At 38.6% G+C, this 18,583-nt stretch overlaps 1 protein-coding gene across 2 annotated transcripts in view; it reads left to right on the forward strand.

The window, feature by feature from the left end:
* The window catches only part of SEC61A2 (SEC61 translocon subunit alpha 2), a 31,068-nt gene extending 12,793 nt beyond the window's left edge, over positions 1 to 18,275 (forward strand). For both annotated transcript variants that reach the window (XM_046012577.1, XM_046012578.1), the window contains exons 5-12: positions 2,240 to 2,371; positions 2,495 to 2,604; positions 8,242 to 8,395; positions 9,359 to 9,519; positions 9,848 to 10,045; positions 11,895 to 12,086; positions 12,553 to 12,629; positions 16,066 to 18,275. In XM_046012577.1, the coding sequence (XP_045868533.1) occupies positions 2,240 to 2,371; positions 2,495 to 2,604; positions 8,242 to 8,395; positions 9,359 to 9,519; positions 9,848 to 10,045; positions 11,895 to 12,086; positions 12,553 to 12,629; positions 16,066 to 16,252 (1,211 nt within the window). In that variant the 3' untranslated portion in view covers positions 16,253 to 18,275. The remainder of the gene's footprint in view (positions 1 to 2,239; positions 2,372 to 2,494; positions 2,605 to 8,241; positions 8,396 to 9,358; positions 9,520 to 9,847; positions 10,046 to 11,894; positions 12,087 to 12,552; positions 12,630 to 16,065) is intronic.
* Positions 18,276 to 18,583: the final 308 nt, after the last annotated feature.

Raw genomic sequence — 18,583 nt, forward strand, 5'->3', positions numbered from 1 at the left:
ATTTTTTGGAATCCGTAGATGGGGTAGAACAACTAAGCCTGGGCTGGGAGAGAAAACCAGGGCAGCTTTGGATCAGCAGCAGGGACCGGGAACCTTTTCTTCGGGATTTAGCTCCCCAAATTCCTGTGTTCTTTGCTTCTTAGCTCAAAATGCCAAACTGAAAAAAAAAAAAAAAAAAAAAAGAAAAAAAAATGCCAAACTGTACGATTTACACCGGGCTCAGTCAGCTTTGGTTAGAGTTTCAGAGTTACGTAGTTCAGATTTGGGTGTGGGGGTCCCCTCCTGTACTGTCAGTATTTCCTGAGAAAGAACGTTATTGGGAGCCAAATTATGTTCTCTATTTCCTTTTTTAATTTCCTTTACTATTTGTTTCTTCATTTTTAATCGATTTGTGAGAACTCTTTGCATATCAAAAGATATGAACTCTGTCATTTGTGCTCAAATATTTTTCTTTTAACTTTTATGCTGCTTTTTTTTTTTTTTTAAACTTTTATGCAGTGTTTTACCACATGGAATTTTTGTAGTTGTATCTAACCATAGCATGTGCCTTTTCCATTGTGGGTTCTCAGTTTTTTGTCATGCTTAGAAAGGCTTTTTCTCTTCCAAGATGATAAGCATACTCACTTGTGATATTTTTGTTGTCTCTTATGGTTAAATTTTCTATACATCAAGCCTTTATTTTGATGTAAGTCATGAGGTAAGAAATAGAGGTGTGATTTTTTTATAAATGGCCAGGCATTTGGTAAGGTCAGTTTATCCTTTCTCTACTGATTTGAGGTGCCATATTTCCTATATGAAATTGTCATTAAAATTTGACTATATTTATTCTCAGACTAGATCCATTTGAAAGTTATCAATTTTTGTGATTTTATTTAATAAAAACGTTTACCTTCCTATTTCTGTATCTACTGGTTTTAACAATAAGAAATGTTACCTTTTACTGTTGAAGTATTTGACAAGACATGAAGAATCCTAGAATGGAATCTTTTCTCATATTAAGGGCACCTTTTCAGCGTTTATAAAAGCCAGGATTTAAGGTTGTGTTATGATAGAAAGACCAGTGGAAATGTATTTTTTTTTTTTAAAGATTTTATTTATTTATTTGACAGAGAGAAATCTCAAGAGAGGCAGGCAGAGAGAGAGGAAGGGAAGCAGGCTCTCCGTTGAGCAGAGAGCCCGATGTGGGACTCGATCCCAGGACCCTGAGATCATGACCTGAGCCGAAGGCAGCGGCTTAACCCACTGAGCCACCCAGGCACCCCTGGAAATGTATTCTTGATGCTATAGAATTAATCATTTTACATGTTAACTTGTACATTTGGCATATTTGGTTTTCTTATTTTTCACTATAAGTACAGTATATGTTTTCTGTAAAGAAAAACTTAAAAAATCAAGAGAGGCAAAAAGAAGAAAATAATACTGGGTAAAAATAACCACGTCTTGACAACCAGAATAAAATATAGAAAACCATTTTTTCCACCGAAGTATTAACTGGAATCAAACTGTAATAATAGTTTCCAAATTTTTTATTTTGCTATCCACTATGGCATGAACATTTTTCATGCCACTGAATGTTCCACAACAGGACTTTAGATGACTCTCCATGTGTTTTTAGAATTTGAATTAAAAGAGTCACAGATAGTCTTAAATGTCATTTTTTATTAACTTGGTATTTAATTCTCAGGCTTGGTATGTATTTCTTGTTTTGCATTAAAATAAAATGTTCAGTGTAAGTTTTAAAAATAATGATTTGGACAGATATTTTGGAAGATATCTTTCAAAGGATTTAACATTTTAAGTTTAGAATTTACAGAAATTTACCTTTTTTGGGAATAGTAATTTTTTTTTTAAAGATTTTATTTATTTATTTGACAGGGATCACAAGTAGGCAGAGAGGCAGACAGAAAGAGAGGAAGAAGCAGGTTCCCTGCTGAACAGAGAGCCTGATGCGGGGCTTGATCCCAGGACCCTGGGGCCATGACCTGAGCTGAAGGCAGAGGCTTTAACCCACTGAGCCACCCAGGTGGCCTGGAATAGTAATTTTGCGATTCAGTGAGTTGTTGCAAGGTTGTGTTAATAAATGAAGTAAATAAATGTGTTAATAAATTAATGTTTAAAGAATGAAAATCTGCCTGTTAACATTTGAGCATGTGTTTTAATAGACATAATTAAGGATTATAACACTTGTAATCTACATTGGGTATAGGAGAGATTTACTTTCTTTCCTTCTCCTTTACAGGAACTTTAATGGAATTGGGTATCTCCCCAATTGTAACATCTGGTTTGATTATGCAGTTGTTAGCTGGAGCCAAAATCATTGAAGTTGGAGATACACCCAAAGATAGAGCTCTATTCAATGGAGCCCAGAAACGTGAGCTATTAATACAATTAAAGAGTCTTTTCCAAATTTGAGAATTTTGCGGTAAAGATGCTTTCCTAGTCTTTTTTGTCTTTGGTTGTAAGCATGTACTCCTTTTCCCCCAATTTTTGTCAGTATTTGGTATGATCATTACCATTGGGCAAGCCATTGTGTATGTCATGACGGGCATGTATGGGGATCCTGCTGAAATGGGTGCTGGCATCTGTCTCCTTATCATTATTCAGGTAAGAAATCCAATTTTTCATTTGCCAATAACAAAACATGATCCCTTTTTTTCTTTTCTAACAGTTCTTTAAGTGGTTGATACATTAATTCTCCTCCTTTGAATTATTTAGTTATCAGATTTTGATTATTGAAGTGACATGTAAATTGTGTTGATATAAAAAATTAAAATTTATCTTAATAGCCTCATAGCTGCATAGTATAAGGAATTACAGATCAACTATATTTCACCAATTTTTAGATGCACATTTTTACTTTTTGATGTCTTTGAAATCAGGATTTTTTTTTTTAAGATTTTTATTTGAGAGTGAGAGAGAGCAGGAGCAGGGAGATGGGCAGAGGGAGAGGGAGAAGCAGAAGCAGATTCCCCACTGAGCAGGGAGCTGAGGCAGGGCTCAATTCCAGGACCCCGGGATCATGACCTGAGCTGAAGTCAAACACTCAAGCAACTGAGCCACCCAGGCGCCCCCAGGGTGTTTTTTCTTATAGCTGATAGTGCCCCACATTTGCTATCAGCCAGGCAGCGGTTGTGATAGTAGTCATTGTGCGCATATGTGTATCAGCTGGTTGGAGCTAGTCACATGTTCATTGCATCGATTGGTTGTGTACATTGTTGGTGTAACATGTTTTTGAGATTAGTTGCTGTTTAAAATGTCTGCAAGAGTGTCTGGTTTGTTATGGAACAGTCACTGTGTGTAGCTAAGACACAGAACAGGTTAGATGATAAAATCTGTGTTTAGGTCTAAAATAGCTTTTCTTATAAGTAGAAAATAAAAATTCTTTGTGGTAAGTTATTGTGTCATAGTTTAATTGATGATATATTTTTTCTTTCTTAGTGGTATGTAAAATGATGGCATCACAAATAATATCTTACAGCCAGTAACATACGTGAACCTGATGAACCTGTATATGTATATTCTGTGGATTTTTAAAGTAGATCCTTTGGAATTGAACTTTTTTTTTCATTTCTTTTTTAAGATTTTATTTATTTTTTTGACACAGAGAGAGAGAAAGAGGGTTCACAAGCAGGCAGAGAGGCAGGCAGAGAGAGAGAGAAGGGAAGCAGTCTCCCTGCTGAGCAGAGAGCCGGATGTGGGGCTTGATCCCAGGACCCTGAGATCATGACCTGAGCCAAAGGCAGAGACTTAACCCACTGAGCCACCCAGGGGCCCCTGGAATTGAACTTTTAAAGGCCAATATAAAATTATCCCTGTAATAAGTGTCTCAGAGTTGTCAAAGTTAGAAGATACTTCTCTAATGTACAGTCCTTAGAAGTCATTTAGGGAGGCTATCCACTGATGGATTGTACTTAAGTTAGGTAATTATTTATGGGATTTTGAAAAGAAGTTTAATAAACACAACATCTAGAGTCCTGGTTATTTTGGAAATGCCTCTTCTTGCTCAGTCTATGGAATTAGGATTCACTTAGGAACATTTTTTTTTTAATGGTCAGAGCATTAATTTCAGAAAAATATTAAATAAAACTAAAATGCCAACTTATTAATATATACATTGAGAAATAGGATCATTTCAGATTGGCACGTTTGACCATTTTTTAATGAGAAACCTTTATAAGAAGCACAATAAGATCTTGTCGTGCGTATGATTAGAGCAAAGAGAATTAGGTTGTTCAAGTAGTTATTGGTGTCATTACAACAGGGAGGGCTCTTCTAACTAGATGGAAATATTTTGTCTTTTGACCAGGTAAGGAATTTTTAATGGGTTAGCAGTCTTTGGTAGGTTTCTGAGCTCTAGTGTGTTCCCATAATGTCCTTACTTCTCCATTAAAAAAAAAAAAAAAACTGATTGGCAAATTTGTAACCTTTGAGAATTAGAGGAAGAAGTGTTGCAGTGGCTTGGGAGAGAGGATCCTCTGAAAACTGATTTATGTGTTTCAGTGCTTAGGATCTCTCCGCGTGCTTTTGCCATTGTTGAGGATACTGACGTGTCAGTTGTTGTCCTACTTTGTTTCCTTATAGCCTTTGCTTTATACAACTTGTAGTTCAGAATAGCTCCAACTTTTATTTTTATTTTTTAAAGATTTTATTTATTTGTGTGAGAGGGAGGGAGGGAGAGAGAACGTGAGCACAAGCAGGGGGAGGGGCAGAAGGAGAGGGAGGAGCAGACCCCCCTCCAAGCAGGGATCATGACGGCAGGACCCTGAGATCATGAAACTAGGACCCTGGGAACATGACCTGAGCCAGAGGCAGACACTTAACCAACTGAGCTACCCAGGCACCCCCAGAATAACCCCAGGTGTTAAAAGACACCTGGAATTGGCACCTAGCTCTTAGAACATTATGCTCCAGTACAATTTTTCTAGTATTTTAGTAAGGATATTTTTGGATTCTGGAAGAACTTTATCTGACCAGTTCTGGGTTAAAGCATTGACTCCTGTGCAGTTGTTAAAATTTGAATTTGAGATGAAACAGAGTTAAGCTATTTTAATTTTTACCCCCCCAGTATCAGAAGTCAGGGAATAGTTATATTCCAGGAATGAAATAAATGGATATATACTTTTTTTTTTTTTAAGATTTATTTATTTGACAGAGAGAGATCACGAGTAAGCAGAGAGGCAGGCAGAGAGAGAGAGGAGGAAGCAGGCTCCCCGCTGAGCAGAGAGCCTGATGTGGGGCTCGATCCCAGGACCCTGAGATCATGACCTGAGCTGAAGGCAGAGGCTTAACCCACTGAGCCACCCAGGTGCCCCTGGATATATACTTTTTTTTTTTTTTTTTTAAGATTTTATTTATCTATTTGACAGAGATCACAAGTGAGCAGAGAGGCAGGCAGAGAGAGAGGAGGAAGCAGGCTCCCCGCTGAGCAGACAGCCCGATGTGGGGCTCGATCCCAGAACCCTGGGATCATGACCTGAGCCGAAGGCAGAGGCTTTAACCCACTGAGCCACCCAGGCGCCCCAGGATATATACTTTTTTAAAAAGAGAAATTCTGGCATACAAATACTTGTGATTAATTCTTTCTGTGTTAATGTATAGAGAAATGTGGTTGATGATAGGTAGGTAGTGTGTCTTTAAAGGCATTGCTAACATTGAAAATGTATGGATATACTAAAGAGAGATAATTGGATCAGTGTGTTTCACACAGAAACATGGATTGTGAAAGCTGTTTGCATGTTGTTAGGTAAGGTGTTTCTTGCCTTAATTATTCTTGTTTCCTTCATGTGGTCATGTCTTTCAACTAGTGAGATTTGAAATCTAAATAGTGGATCTTGATTAAAATAACAGAATAGAAAATATCAGTGTGCATGGCACACAGGAAAGGTGAGTATCGTGTTGTACAATTGCGTGCGTGTGTGTGCATGCACAAGCAGAGTTAAAATGTAGAGATATTTTTATGCCTGATTTAGAGATTTCTACCTGTGACACATTGCACAAGCACGTGCAGGTAGCACTGAGTCTCTGTCAGCGTTGTAGTCAAAGAGATGCTCTAGCTTCTTGGTTTCTCAGCATCTCCCACCTCAGAGGCATAGTTCACAGGCTTTTAACTGTCTTTTATCTTATTCTTTAGATTATAGAAATGATTTCTCATTTAGACTTCTCTGTAACTCCTTTCTCTGGTTAGAAAAATGTGAGTTTGATTTTCACAGGACATACATGAATCACTCTGTAATCCGATGGTTATTGGTCTGAACAGGCGGTTTGGAGAATTACAGGTATTTCAGAGTGACTTTATGATTCTGGAAAGTGATTTAATCAGAAGCCCATGATCATACTTTCTGGTGGGCTGGTAGTTTGAGGACAGCGGTTAGTCCCTGCACAAGGTTGGTTTTCTAATTGGGAGTATTTATTTACTTTTTACGTAATTGTGGTCAAACTAAAATCTAATACTAAGTCCTAACTTCTCTTTTATCTTGTCAAAGTGTTAAGCTTGGTTTTCAAACAGTAAAGGATTCATGAGCATTCTTAGAAGTTAGAAGAATTGTACCCTTTTTCTAATCCTTTGAAAGTCAAACTAAAAGCCTGTAATAGTTTAGGCTCTGTACAACCACTGAAATGACAGTTAAGGGAAAAAAAAACTGCTGAAGGTAAGCATGCTTAAAATGGTGTACTGTAGTTTGCTCCTTTTGTAACGGGGGATGTCAGGTAAACTGAGTGAGTAAGCGGCTGGGAGGCTGCAGAGCTGGGCAGAATGGAAGTGGCATTTCCTCACTTATGGAGGATGGGGTTTTTAAAATGGGGACAGGTGTGAGGCTGGAGGCCTAGAAACATCTTTTCTTTCCCTCTTGATCAGGTTACTGCAGTGCAGGGAAGACATGACTGTGGAGGTCACTTGCAAGGCTATGGATTATTTTTAATTGGTGTATGCTTTTATAGAAATGTCTTCTCCAACGAGAAAATTAAGAATTTTCAATTTTACATAAAGTTATTATGCTTTTATTTTATTTTTTTAAAGAGATTTTATTTTATTTTTTAAAGATTTTATTTATTTACTTGATAGACAGAGATCACAAGTAGGCAGAGAGGCAGGCAGAGAGAGAGGAGGAAGCAGGCTCCCTGCGGAGCAGAGAGCCCCATGCGGGGCTCGATCCCAGGATCCTGGTATCATGACCTGAGCCGAAGGCAGAGGCTTTAATCCACTGAGCCACTCAGGCGCCCTGTATGCTTTTATTTTTTTTAAAAAAAGGATGAGCTTAAGAACCTGGCCCATTCTTGTCTTCAAATTTACATTCAGCCTTTGTCACTGTATGTATGGAGTGCATTTTTGACATTGTTATAATCTCTATACATATTAATTTGTGCTCTTTTTGACTTATTCTCTCTATATATTATAGGTGAGCTTTAAACAACACAGTGGTTGGGGCGCTGACCCCACCCATGCAGTTGTAAACCACATATAACTTTAGACTCCCTTAAAACTTAACTACTAACAGCCCACTATTTACCTGTAGCCTTGTCGATAGCATAGGTGGTTGATTAACGCACATTTTATATGTTATATACCATATTTATACGATATAGTAAGCTAGAGAAAAGATGTTATTAAGAAAATCAGAAGGAAGAGGAAATACATTTATAGTACTGCAGTGTATTTAAAAAAAAAAATAAAACCAAACCTGTGTATTTGTGGACTTGCATAGTTCAAACCTGTGTTGTTCAATGGTAACTGTATATGTAATATAATATATTCAAGTGTTATGCATAATACCTTAAAAATGTATCAGCATGGTTTACATACTTTTCCTTTAGTGGCAGTATGCAATTGTGTCTTGTTATTATACCATATTTCATTTAGTCTTTCACTTCCTTGGAACTACTTGGAATGTTTTCAGTATTTTGCTGTCCTAAATTGAACAAGTTTGAACATTTTTGCTTTAGAGTGCTTTTAATAGGCCTTACTTAAACATTGTAGGAAACACTATTCAGATGGCTTATAAAAAATGCTTTAAAGGTTGAAATGTCTGCTTTATAATGTAACGATGTTTCCACCCATCTGATTTGCAGAAATGACTTCTCACAAAAGTGGGGTTTAAAAAGATGCAGAGAGTCATAACAGTGATATTGCAACAATTGGGTTTTACTATTAAAAATGCCCGTACTTTGAAAATAGTCAATGGTGTTCACCTTCCCCTTTCTTGAGTTTATTCTTGCTTCAGCTTACTTGCATTTCTTTCCCCACAGTTGTTTGTTGCTGGTTTGATTGTGCTGCTGTTAGATGAGCTGCTACAGAAGGGTTACGGCTTGGGGTCTGGTATTTCCCTCTTTATTGCCACCAACATCTGTGAAACCATTGTCTGGAAGGCCTTTAGTCCCACTACTATTAACACTGGCAGAGGTACATTGCACAGTGACTGCAACTGCACGAGTTTTGCTGGATGTGTGCTGGAAAGTAACCCATCACGGAGCAGGACGTGCCTGTAAACATCCTGGTTTGCTGTCCCAGGGGACATCTGGTGCTAATTGCTCAAGAGTTAAACAGCAGAGTTTGTGGAGTATGAAATAGTGCTTCAGAAAGAATCATATCTAAATGTTAGCCTCTGCTCGTTGAAAATTTCAGTGGTTGCAAACAAGCTTTTTAAAATGTTACTTAAGTCATTGCCGCAGAAGTCATTGATTTGACCGATTTCCGCATTTCCATGGGGAGGAAAAGGTAGTGGATTAAGATTTTTTAAATGAAAACACTACTATTTATTGTATCATCAGGGAGCACTAATACTTTTGCTGCCACTCTCCTTGGCTTTCAATAGCAACTAAATTTTGAAATCCTTCATTCTGTCTTTCCCCTTACCCGTCTCCATTTGTCTCCGATGCCATCCAAGCTTCATAACAGTTAATGTCTAAACTGATCCCAGCCTTAAGAAAAGAGCAATGATGGCTTTATTAGTATTCTTGGTAAAATAAACTTAAAAGCCAGCTCGATAGAGTGACATAGACCTTTTGATTCTGACATCTTTATTCTGCTTTGCTGCTGCTTTCCCCCCTCCCTTTCCCTTCCCTAAAGTAAAGGAGAGGCAAATCATTATGACCTAAATATTTTCTTAGGCTTATTCTCCTTTAGCTGTTTTCATCAAGAATAGTCTCTTGAGAAAACTTGAGATTTGTGCTAAAAAAGATACATTTGCCTCCATGATGTAAAGATTTTTGGAAGCCCCACACATGGCTGATTTATAGAGTAAACATTGATGAATGATTTTGACTCCTATTTTTGCCATGTACTGGAGTTTCAAGGTTATTTGTTTGATCTTAGGGAGAGCTCTGGAGAAAGAGTCTACAGTGAATTTGTCTCTTGATTTATCAGGTACCGAGTTTGAGGGTGCAGTTATAGCGCTCTTTCATTTACTGGCCACCAGGACAGACAAGGTCCGAGCTTTAAGGGAAGCTTTCTATCGTCAGAACTTACCCAATCTCATGAACCTCATTGCTACAGTCTTTGTGTTTGCCGTTGTTATATATTTTCAGGTACGTATACTTTCTTCACTGGAGTCAGGGGGATGTGGATTTTTATTTTGTTTTTAAAGAAAAGAATGCTATTTGAAATGTCAGTATCTGACAAGTCAGTGTTGCAGAGTCTAGTCAAGTAAATAATTCTGTTCTTTCAACTGAAGTGCAAAATATTGGTGGTGATGGCATAGAACAGGAGTTACATTTCAGTGTGTGTGTGTGTGTGTGGCAGGGAAAATGTTAGTGTTGCTTCTCACATTCCCCAACGTATTGTTCTGCCTGTCATCTGTGTTCTTTAGCTGAGTTGTGCAGTTACTCTTACTTCCTCTTCATTTTCATTTTTTAGGGATTTCGTGTTGACTTGCCCATCAAGTCGGCCCGGTATCGAGGACAGTACAGTAGCTATCCCATCAAGCTCTTCTACACCTCGAACATTCCCATTATTCTCCAGTCGGCCTTAGTGTCAAACCTGTATGTTATTTCCCAGATGCTGTCTGTTCGATTTAGTGGCAACTTTTTAGTAAATTTACTAGGACAGTGGGCTGTGAGTATTTTGTTTTTTATTCTAAGCATTCATATTTATTGTAATTTGCATTTCATGGTTATATTTTGTAACTGAAAGAGATGAGCCATAATTGAAGCAGTTGCTATAACATTTTCAAATTCACTTACTTGTTGCAGAGTTTATCATTTCTTTGGAAAGATGTTTTACCCCCATTTTTCATGGCCTGAGTGGCAATAAACTAGTTGTGATTAACTGGGCTAGAGAGAGGCATGTGATTACTAGACTGGAGAGAGCACAGCGTTACTAGAAATAGAATCCTGGACTTTCTGACTTCCCTTTATAGATCCTGTCATCATAGCTTCTTCCGAAGCAGTCCAGCCCTGTTGTTACTGAAGTGTGAGTTATTGTCGGATCGAATTTTAATTGATTTAAATTCGTCATATGACAAAGGAGCATTTTTTTCCTCTTTTAAAACTATAAAATTAAAAGAGACCATGGTCTTTTATTCTTCTTCAGAATACGTAGTTGTACAATTGTATTTCACCAACTGTCATTTTTTATAGTCACTGTTTCTGAAATGTGCTTATTCTATGCATTTATCTTCATATGCTCCCTGTTACATTGTAAGTTACAGTGACAGATCTTTCTTTTTCTACAATCAAGGTCTTTTTTTTTTTCTTTTTTTGAGGTTAACAGGGTAAGGCAGTAACTCTTGAGTGTTAGTTGAAGGAAGTAGGATTCCGTTTATCCACAGTACTCTTTCTCCACTCAATGTAATGGAAATGTGATTACCATTGAGGTAATCATTGAGATTACCCAATGAGGGAAGATGTGGTCCTTCCCTTTGTGAGCTAATAATCCATCAGAAATTATGACTGTAATAATTTAATAGCAGTAAATGTATTGAGTGGTTCGTGTATAGATTGTGTTGTGATCTTAACTAAGTTCCTTTTTAATGAGAGAATTACTGGGAAATTGAATTATGTCTATAAACAGTGCTTTTGGTTGGGGATTAGTGATTCTAGGGGCACAGTTAAGAAATCATCTTGAAATGTATATTCAGGAACCAGACATTTTAATCATTGCAGACAGAAATTGCTTTCACACCCATTATGCCCGAAAACTTAACATTGTTCCCGGTTCTGTGTGTATAAAAATTCTTAAATGTTGGTCTGGATAAAAATCCTATTATAAATATTAAAGGACTATTTCTTATAGTGTATAAAATGTATAAAGTTTAATCAGTTATTAGTCATCTGTCAATATTCTTGATCATTTGATTGTATTCTTCATAGAATACTTTGAAGTGAAAGGATATGTTGCACACTCTTATATAGTGCAGAAAGTTTCAGATTCTACATGTAATCAGAGATGGACTGTAAATGTCATCATATTCCTGTCTTTAGGAAAAGAAGGAAGGTTGTTTGTAAATGTATTATAATGTTGGTTTTTAAAAGATCATTCTTCTATTAATAATATATTCACAATGTCATTTATTTATTTATTTTTTATTTGACAGAGATCACAAGTAGGCAGAGAGACAGGCGGGGGAGAGGGGGGAAGCAGGCTCCCTGCTCAGCAGGGAGCCCGATGCAGGGCTCGATCCCAGGATCCTGGGATTGTGACCTGAGCTGAAGGCAGAGTCTTTAACCCACTGAGCCACCCAGGCGCCCCCACAATGTCTTTTATATAGTAGATGCTCACCATATAATTTTGAAGGAGTGAAGATATTAGACACAAAAGTAAATCTTTAAGTTATATAGAATCGTTAACTCTAGGGGCTTTGAGTTGAATGCATTGCCATAATTTTTGAGGAGTTTGAAATGTCATAAAAATATATCTTGACCAGTTGGGTTCACCATCTTTCCTTTTTATTCTTGATCTGTAGGATGTCAGTGGGGGAGGACCTGCTCGTTCTTACCCAGTAGGAGGGCTTTGTTACTATCTTTCTCCTCCTGAGTCCATGGGCGCCATATTTGAGGATCCTGTCCACGTGGTTGTTTATATCATCTTCATGTTGGGATCATGTGCATTCTTTTCTAAGACATGGATAGAGGTGTCTGGTTCCTCAGCCAAAGATGTAAGTATTTGTTGTATTTGAAAATAAACGTTTTTAATTTCAAAGTGGTAATTGAAACACTCTTAATTACTTTTGTAATTTAAACTTTTAAGTCATACATTCTTAATAATGAGTTAATATATCCCTAGAGGGTTAAAAACTGGTTTCTGGAAGGTGGAAAAATTCTTTGATTTTTACAGTGGTTTGTGACTCTCCAAAGCTGAACCCTTCCCAACAAATTCTTACTCCTTAGTATTTAATTTCTGTTTTAGGGGGATGATAAATAAAAGACTGAGAAGCACTGGTTTAATGTGTGGGTAATAGGTGGTGTGCACCACTGAGCCTCAGATGTAATGGGAATAATACGACAGTGCCTACTTAAGGGTCTTTATTTGATTTATTAGTGTGTGGAAAGCACTTCACACCTCGTAGATAGTAAACTGAAATATTTACAGTTTGATTTTAAAAGTTGTTTTTCTCTTGGCAGGTAGCTAAGCAGCTTAAAGAACAGCAAATGGTAATGAGGGGCCACAGAGATACCTCTATGGTTCATGAGCTTAATAGGTAAGGTCACGAAATTTAATCCTTGATGTGTGTATGTGTGTACATACACATGTACTTGTTTTTTCAATCTTTAATTTATTGTCAGATGTTATCCTGTTCGCATATGAATCATTTTTCTTCTATTTCACACAGAAGAACCAAAATTTAACATAATACTGAATTGTTCTCTAAAATTGTTCCCCATCAAAATTGACATCTAAATTATTTTTTAAAATTGTGTTCCCTTCACTGCTCAGCCCAGTATTAAAATGTTCTTGATGGGAGGTCCTCATTGTCTGGCTGCACATAAAATCCCCTGGGAGCTTTTAAAGAGTCCTGATATTTCACCACTAGGAACTGAGATTTATTTGGTCTAGGGGAGATCCTGTGCATTAGTTTATTTTTTGATACCAGCTTTATTGAGCTGTAATTCACATACAAATGTATTCATTCATTTGAAGTATATGGTTTAGTGTTTCTGTTTTTAGTATATTCAGTGTGTAATCATTATTTATTTATTTATTTTAAAAATGTTATTTATTTGTCAGAAAGAGTGAGCACAGGCAGGCAGAGTGGCAGGCAAAGGCAGAGGGAGAAGCAGGCTCCCTGCTGAGCAAGGAGCCTGATGTGGGACTCGATCCCAGGATGCTGGGATCATGACTTGAGGCGAAGGCAGCCACTTAACCAACTGAGCCACCCAGGCATCCCCATTGCAGTGTAATTTAAAAAACATTTTTGTCACTGGAGTGCCTGGCTGGCTCAGTCAGAGGAGTATGTAACTCTTGATCTCAGAGTTGTGAGTTTGAGCCCAACGTAGGGTGTAGAGATTATGAAAAAACAAAAGACAAAAAACAAACCCAACCCCACAAACATAAAAAACAAACCAAAAACATTTTCATTATCTAGAAAGAAACCTTATACCTATTGGTTATTTCCCATTCTGAGCTCATCCCCCACCCCCGAGCCTACTTTTTACTTTTGATCTCTACCAATTTACCTATTCTGGACATTTCGTATAAATTGACTTGTAGTCTTTAGTGAAGCGCTTTTTCCACGTAGCTAAGGTTTTCAGAGTTCAGGCATTATTTGTGAGCAGTATTTATTCCATTATATGGATGTACTATACCGCATTTGTTTGTCCGTTCATCAGTTGATGCAGATTTTGGTTGTTTCCAGTTTTTGACTGTAATGAATAAGGCTTTTAAGAACATATTTGAACATGGTTTGTGTGGACATGTTTTCATTCCTGTAGGAATGGAATTGTTGGGCCATCTGGCAACTCTGTGTTTAACATGTTGAAGAACCGGCAGGCTGTTTTCCAGCATGGCCATACTGGTCTGCAGGCCCATCTGGATGAGGCTTCCAGTTCACATCCTTGCAAGCACGACTTCTTGCTTTTTGATTATAGCCCCCTAGTGGGTATGAAGTGGTAGCTTTTTGTGGTTTTGATTTGCATTTCCCTGATGAGTAATTACATTGAACATCTTTTCATGCGTTTAGTTAGCTGTTTGTGTATCTTGTTTGATGAAAATCTCTTCAGATCTTTTGCTCATTTTTAATTGTGTTGTCTTTTTGTTGCCGAGTTGTAAGATTCTTTTTTTTTTTTATTTAAGATTTTATTTGACAGATCACAATAGGCAGAGAGGCAGGCAGAGAGAGAGGGAGAAGCAGGCTTCCTGCTGAGCAGAGAGCCGTACGTGGGGCTCGATCCCAGCACCCTGAGATCATGACCTGAGCTGAAAGCAGGGGCTGAGCCACCCAGGATCCCTGAGTTGTAAGATTCTTAGAAAAATATTTTGGATATGCCTCTTCTCAGGTTTATGATTTATAAATATCTTTTGCCATTCTTAGATTGTCTTTTCACTTTCTTGGTGTCCTTTGATGCACAAATTATTAATTTTGATGAAGGTCAGTTTCTCTTGGTTGCTTTGTGCTGCTCTTAGTGTTTATCTAAGAAACCATCGCCTAAGCCAAGGTCACAAAGATTTATTCTTGTTTTCCATTAGGAATCTCGGAATATTAAAGTCTTTGAATTGCCTTGAGCTAATTTTTTTTGTGTTTAGTGTGAGATAGGGATCCAGATTTTTTTGTACATGTGGATATCCAGTTGTTCCAGAACCATTGGTTGAAAGGCACTTGTATTTTTATGTAAACTTTTTATTTAGAATGTAGGTTGTGGAGAGTAGTAGAATGAACCTCCAGGTGCCCAACTTATGTCCAGCTTCAGTGGTTGGCCTCAGTCTGCCATTCCTGTTCATCCACCATCTCCCTCAGTCTTTTTTCCCCTTCTTTTTAGAATATTTTAAACACAACCCCATTGTTTTTAAGAGTTCTTCATACAGTCTCACTTATTTGTGGAGCATAACAAAGAACACGGAGGACATAGGGAGATGGAGAGGAGAGGGAGTTGAGGGAAACTGGAAGGGGAGATGAACCATGAGAGACTATGGACTCTGAAAAACAACGGGGGGAGGTTGAGGAACCAGGTGGTGGGTAATAGGGAGGGCACGTACTGCATGGAGCACTGGGTGTGGTGCAAAAACAATGAACACTGTTACGCTGAAAATAAACAAATAAAAAAAAATAAATAATTAAATTAAAAAAAAAGATGGGAAAATTAAAACACTAAAAAAAAAAAAGGAGTTCTTCAGGTGGTTCTAATGTGCATCCAAGATTGAGTTCCTGTAAAGAGGATCATCTGCCTCTTGTCATGCAAATGTGATACAGAGAGCATTTTGAAATTTACTCTTCTTCTACAAGAGTGAGCTAAAGACAACCTGTTTAATTTTTTTTTTTTTTTTTTTTATTTGCCAGAAAGAGAGATCACAAGTAGACAGAGAGGCAGGCAGAGAGAGAGAGAGGGAAACAGGCTCACCGCTGAGCAGAGAGCCCGATGTGGGGCTCGATCCCAGGACCCTGAGATCATGACCTGGGCCGAAGGCAGCGGCTTAACCCACTGAGCCACCCAGGCGCCCCAGACAACCTGTTTAAAATAGTGAATTTTTTTTTTAAGATTTTATTTATTTATTTGACAGAGAGATCACAAGTAGGCAGAGAGGAAGGCAGAGAGAGGGAAGCAGGCTCCCCGCCGAGCAGAGAGCCTGATGTGGGGCTCAATCCCAGGATCCTGGGATCGTGACCTGAGCCGAAGGCAGAGGCTTTAACCCACTGAGCCACCCAGGCGCCCCTAAAATAGTGAATATTTTAATACTTAAATCAACGTTGAGGATTCCAACCTTCTCCCATAAAAATCAAGTATTGCTTTTCTTGGCTATTGACTGGTTTCTGGAAATCCAGGTCACACCCTTCCCGAGTCACAAGGTCTCCATCTGTATGTCAGCAGCACGTGGGGGACATGGAGGTCATACCCGCAGACGGCCCCCTGCCAGTTTAGCGTGATGATGACACTCCAGCGCCTCCTGCCCTGCACTGGCTGACTGAGTGTTCTGTCTTGCAGGTACATCCCCACGGCGGCCGCGTTTGGCGGCCTGTGCATCGGTGCCCTGTCTGTGTTGGCTGACTTCCTCGGGGCCATCGGCTCCGGCACTGGCATCCTGCTTGCCGTCACTATTATTTATCAGTATTTTGAAATTTTTGTCAAGGAACAGGCTGAAGTTGGTGGGATGGGTGCTTTGTTTTTCTAAATGTTCCAGTATTTCTTGTGTGTGTGAAAGGGAAAATAATTTTGACACATTGTTTTTGTCAAATAATGCTGGTTCCCCTTTTCTTCCCTCACAGTTTGTTTTCAAGCGCTCACCGGCCCATTTGTGAGGTGGGCGCCGAGCTCAGCCTGTGTGCAGCATTAGTACCAGCTGCCTTAAAACTGAAGTTTACATTATTCGTTCAAAGATGTACTTGTAGTGTTGCCTGTGATGCTGGAAACCAATGTACCCGCCTTGCCCTGTTCACTTGTGACGGTGAGATGGTGACGTGGATCAGTTTTGCACACAACATTCAGAACACTCACTCTTCCCCCCACTTGTTTAAAAATAAATGTAGTTCAAATTGCCACTTTCCAGTATTTTTGAGCTTATTTAATGAGTTCTGGAACATTTATATCTAATCTGTATTTTAGATATAATTAACTTTTTATACTTTTTTAACTCCTAGTATCCACGTTCCCACCCTCCTTCTCCGTCCCCTGCCCTATTCGTCCCCTGTCACAGCTGCCACTCAGCCCAGATGGGCAACGCTGAGCTTCAGTTCCAGCTGTTCCTAGAAACAACTGCTTGTAATTACTCCTGGTTTCCATTCCTTTCTTCCCAGTGACAGCAGTTGGTGCTGTTTTACTGTATTGGCTATGCCTTCGAATTCCAACACATCACTTGAGAATACTCTTTCAAGATACGATGCCCCAGTTCTTTTTGTTTTAATCCCTAAAGCAAAGATCTAATTCTCAAGCAATGTCTGTAGTTCAGTGGGGGTGAACAATGAGTAATTCATGCTAGGAATTTGTGTATGTTGTTGTACTTTACAGCAGCAACATGAGTGTAAACAGTAGAAAATAAACCTTTATTTAATAAAACTGTTTCAGTTGTGTTGGAAAAATAAAACCAGATATTAAATGATTTCTAAGATTATTTGTATAGGTTCATCATAATCATACAAAACCCATCCTGAGAAGTCTGTGGCAAGAGGTCAAACGTCATTACAGTTTTAGTGTTTAATCCTAAAACTGTTGGGAAATAGGGACCAACTTAGAGGTGGTCAGTTATGTGACTAACAGTGGAAAGAATAGGAAAACATAGGACGATCTCAGATGTTGTCCCAGCCTCCATCCGAAATAGCAGAGTTCTTTATAACTTTTTAAAAACGGTGTGGTCTGTCAGCCACAAAGAGATCACATTTCATTTTTGAAGGCCCCTTTTCAGAAGTAAGGGTTTCCATTGTTTACTTTTTTAGCAAGCACCGAAGTACATCTTATTTAGGCCAGGATCACAAAACCAGTTACAGGGAGGCAGATGACACAAGGCTGCAGGCCAGGAACAGTGGTTATCTGGAGGACATCTCCTCAGGGCCTCAGACCCTTGGTACCATAGAAATGTGGATTCAGTGGTCATACATGATTTTTTTTTTTTTTTTTTTTAAGAGAAGGTGGAAATAGGGCTTTTTTGGGGAAAACTTGAACTTCCAAATGCTGATAAATGACCAGTGTCAGCCATGGAAAACATCCAGACTGCTGGTTCTCAAGATGACCTACCTTGTCAAGGACAGCATTGGACATTTAGAGGTTAATAAAAAGGGCATTTGTGGTATGTTCTAGGATTTAGCTGTCTCTTGTGATTTGCACTCTTAGGACGAGAAAAAGGTAGAAACGACAGGTAGGGGTTACAAAGATCTCTCTTCCACCAACATTTAAGAGTAGGTTTCTCAGTTTTTGCGGGGAGTGGCTTCGGAAGAGCTGGTCTGTTTGGAGACTGGTCTGTGCCCTGAGTCTGTTGATTTTTCATATGCCTTCTGTTTCTTGATTTTTGAAGGAAGGCAGTTACCAGGGAGATTATAGAACTTGGTCTTTGGGAGCTCAGGGAGAAGGAATAAGATCTCTAGAGAATCATGATGCCTAGCATTAAAAATAAGGATTTTTTTTTTAAAGGGTTAGGGGCACAGGGGAAGGCTACTATTATAGCAAACTTTTTGCAATATTTACAGAGTAGACTCAACCTAGTTAGTTCTCCAGCTTCATCCTTTCCTCCTTTGTTTACAAAGTCTAATATTGTGTGTGTTTTTTTTTAAAGGGATGCATTTTCATTTTATTTATTTGACACAGAGAGAGAGGTCACAAGTAGGTAGAGAGGAGGAAGCAGGCTCCCTGCTGAGCAGAGAGCCGGATGCAGGGCTTGATCCCACCTGGGATCATGACTTGAGCTGAAGGCAGCGGCTTAACCCACTGAGCCACCCAGGCGCCCCTAGATCTTCTATTTTTGCTCACAAAAACATCTCTGGATACAGAGATGAACACAGTGATACACTTGAGT

Source organism: Meles meles, chromosome 7, assembly GCF_922984935.1.
Source record: "Meles meles chromosome 7, mMelMel3.1 paternal haplotype, whole genome shotgun sequence".
Taxonomy (NCBI): Eukaryota; Metazoa; Chordata; class Mammalia; order Carnivora; family Mustelidae; genus Meles; species Meles meles.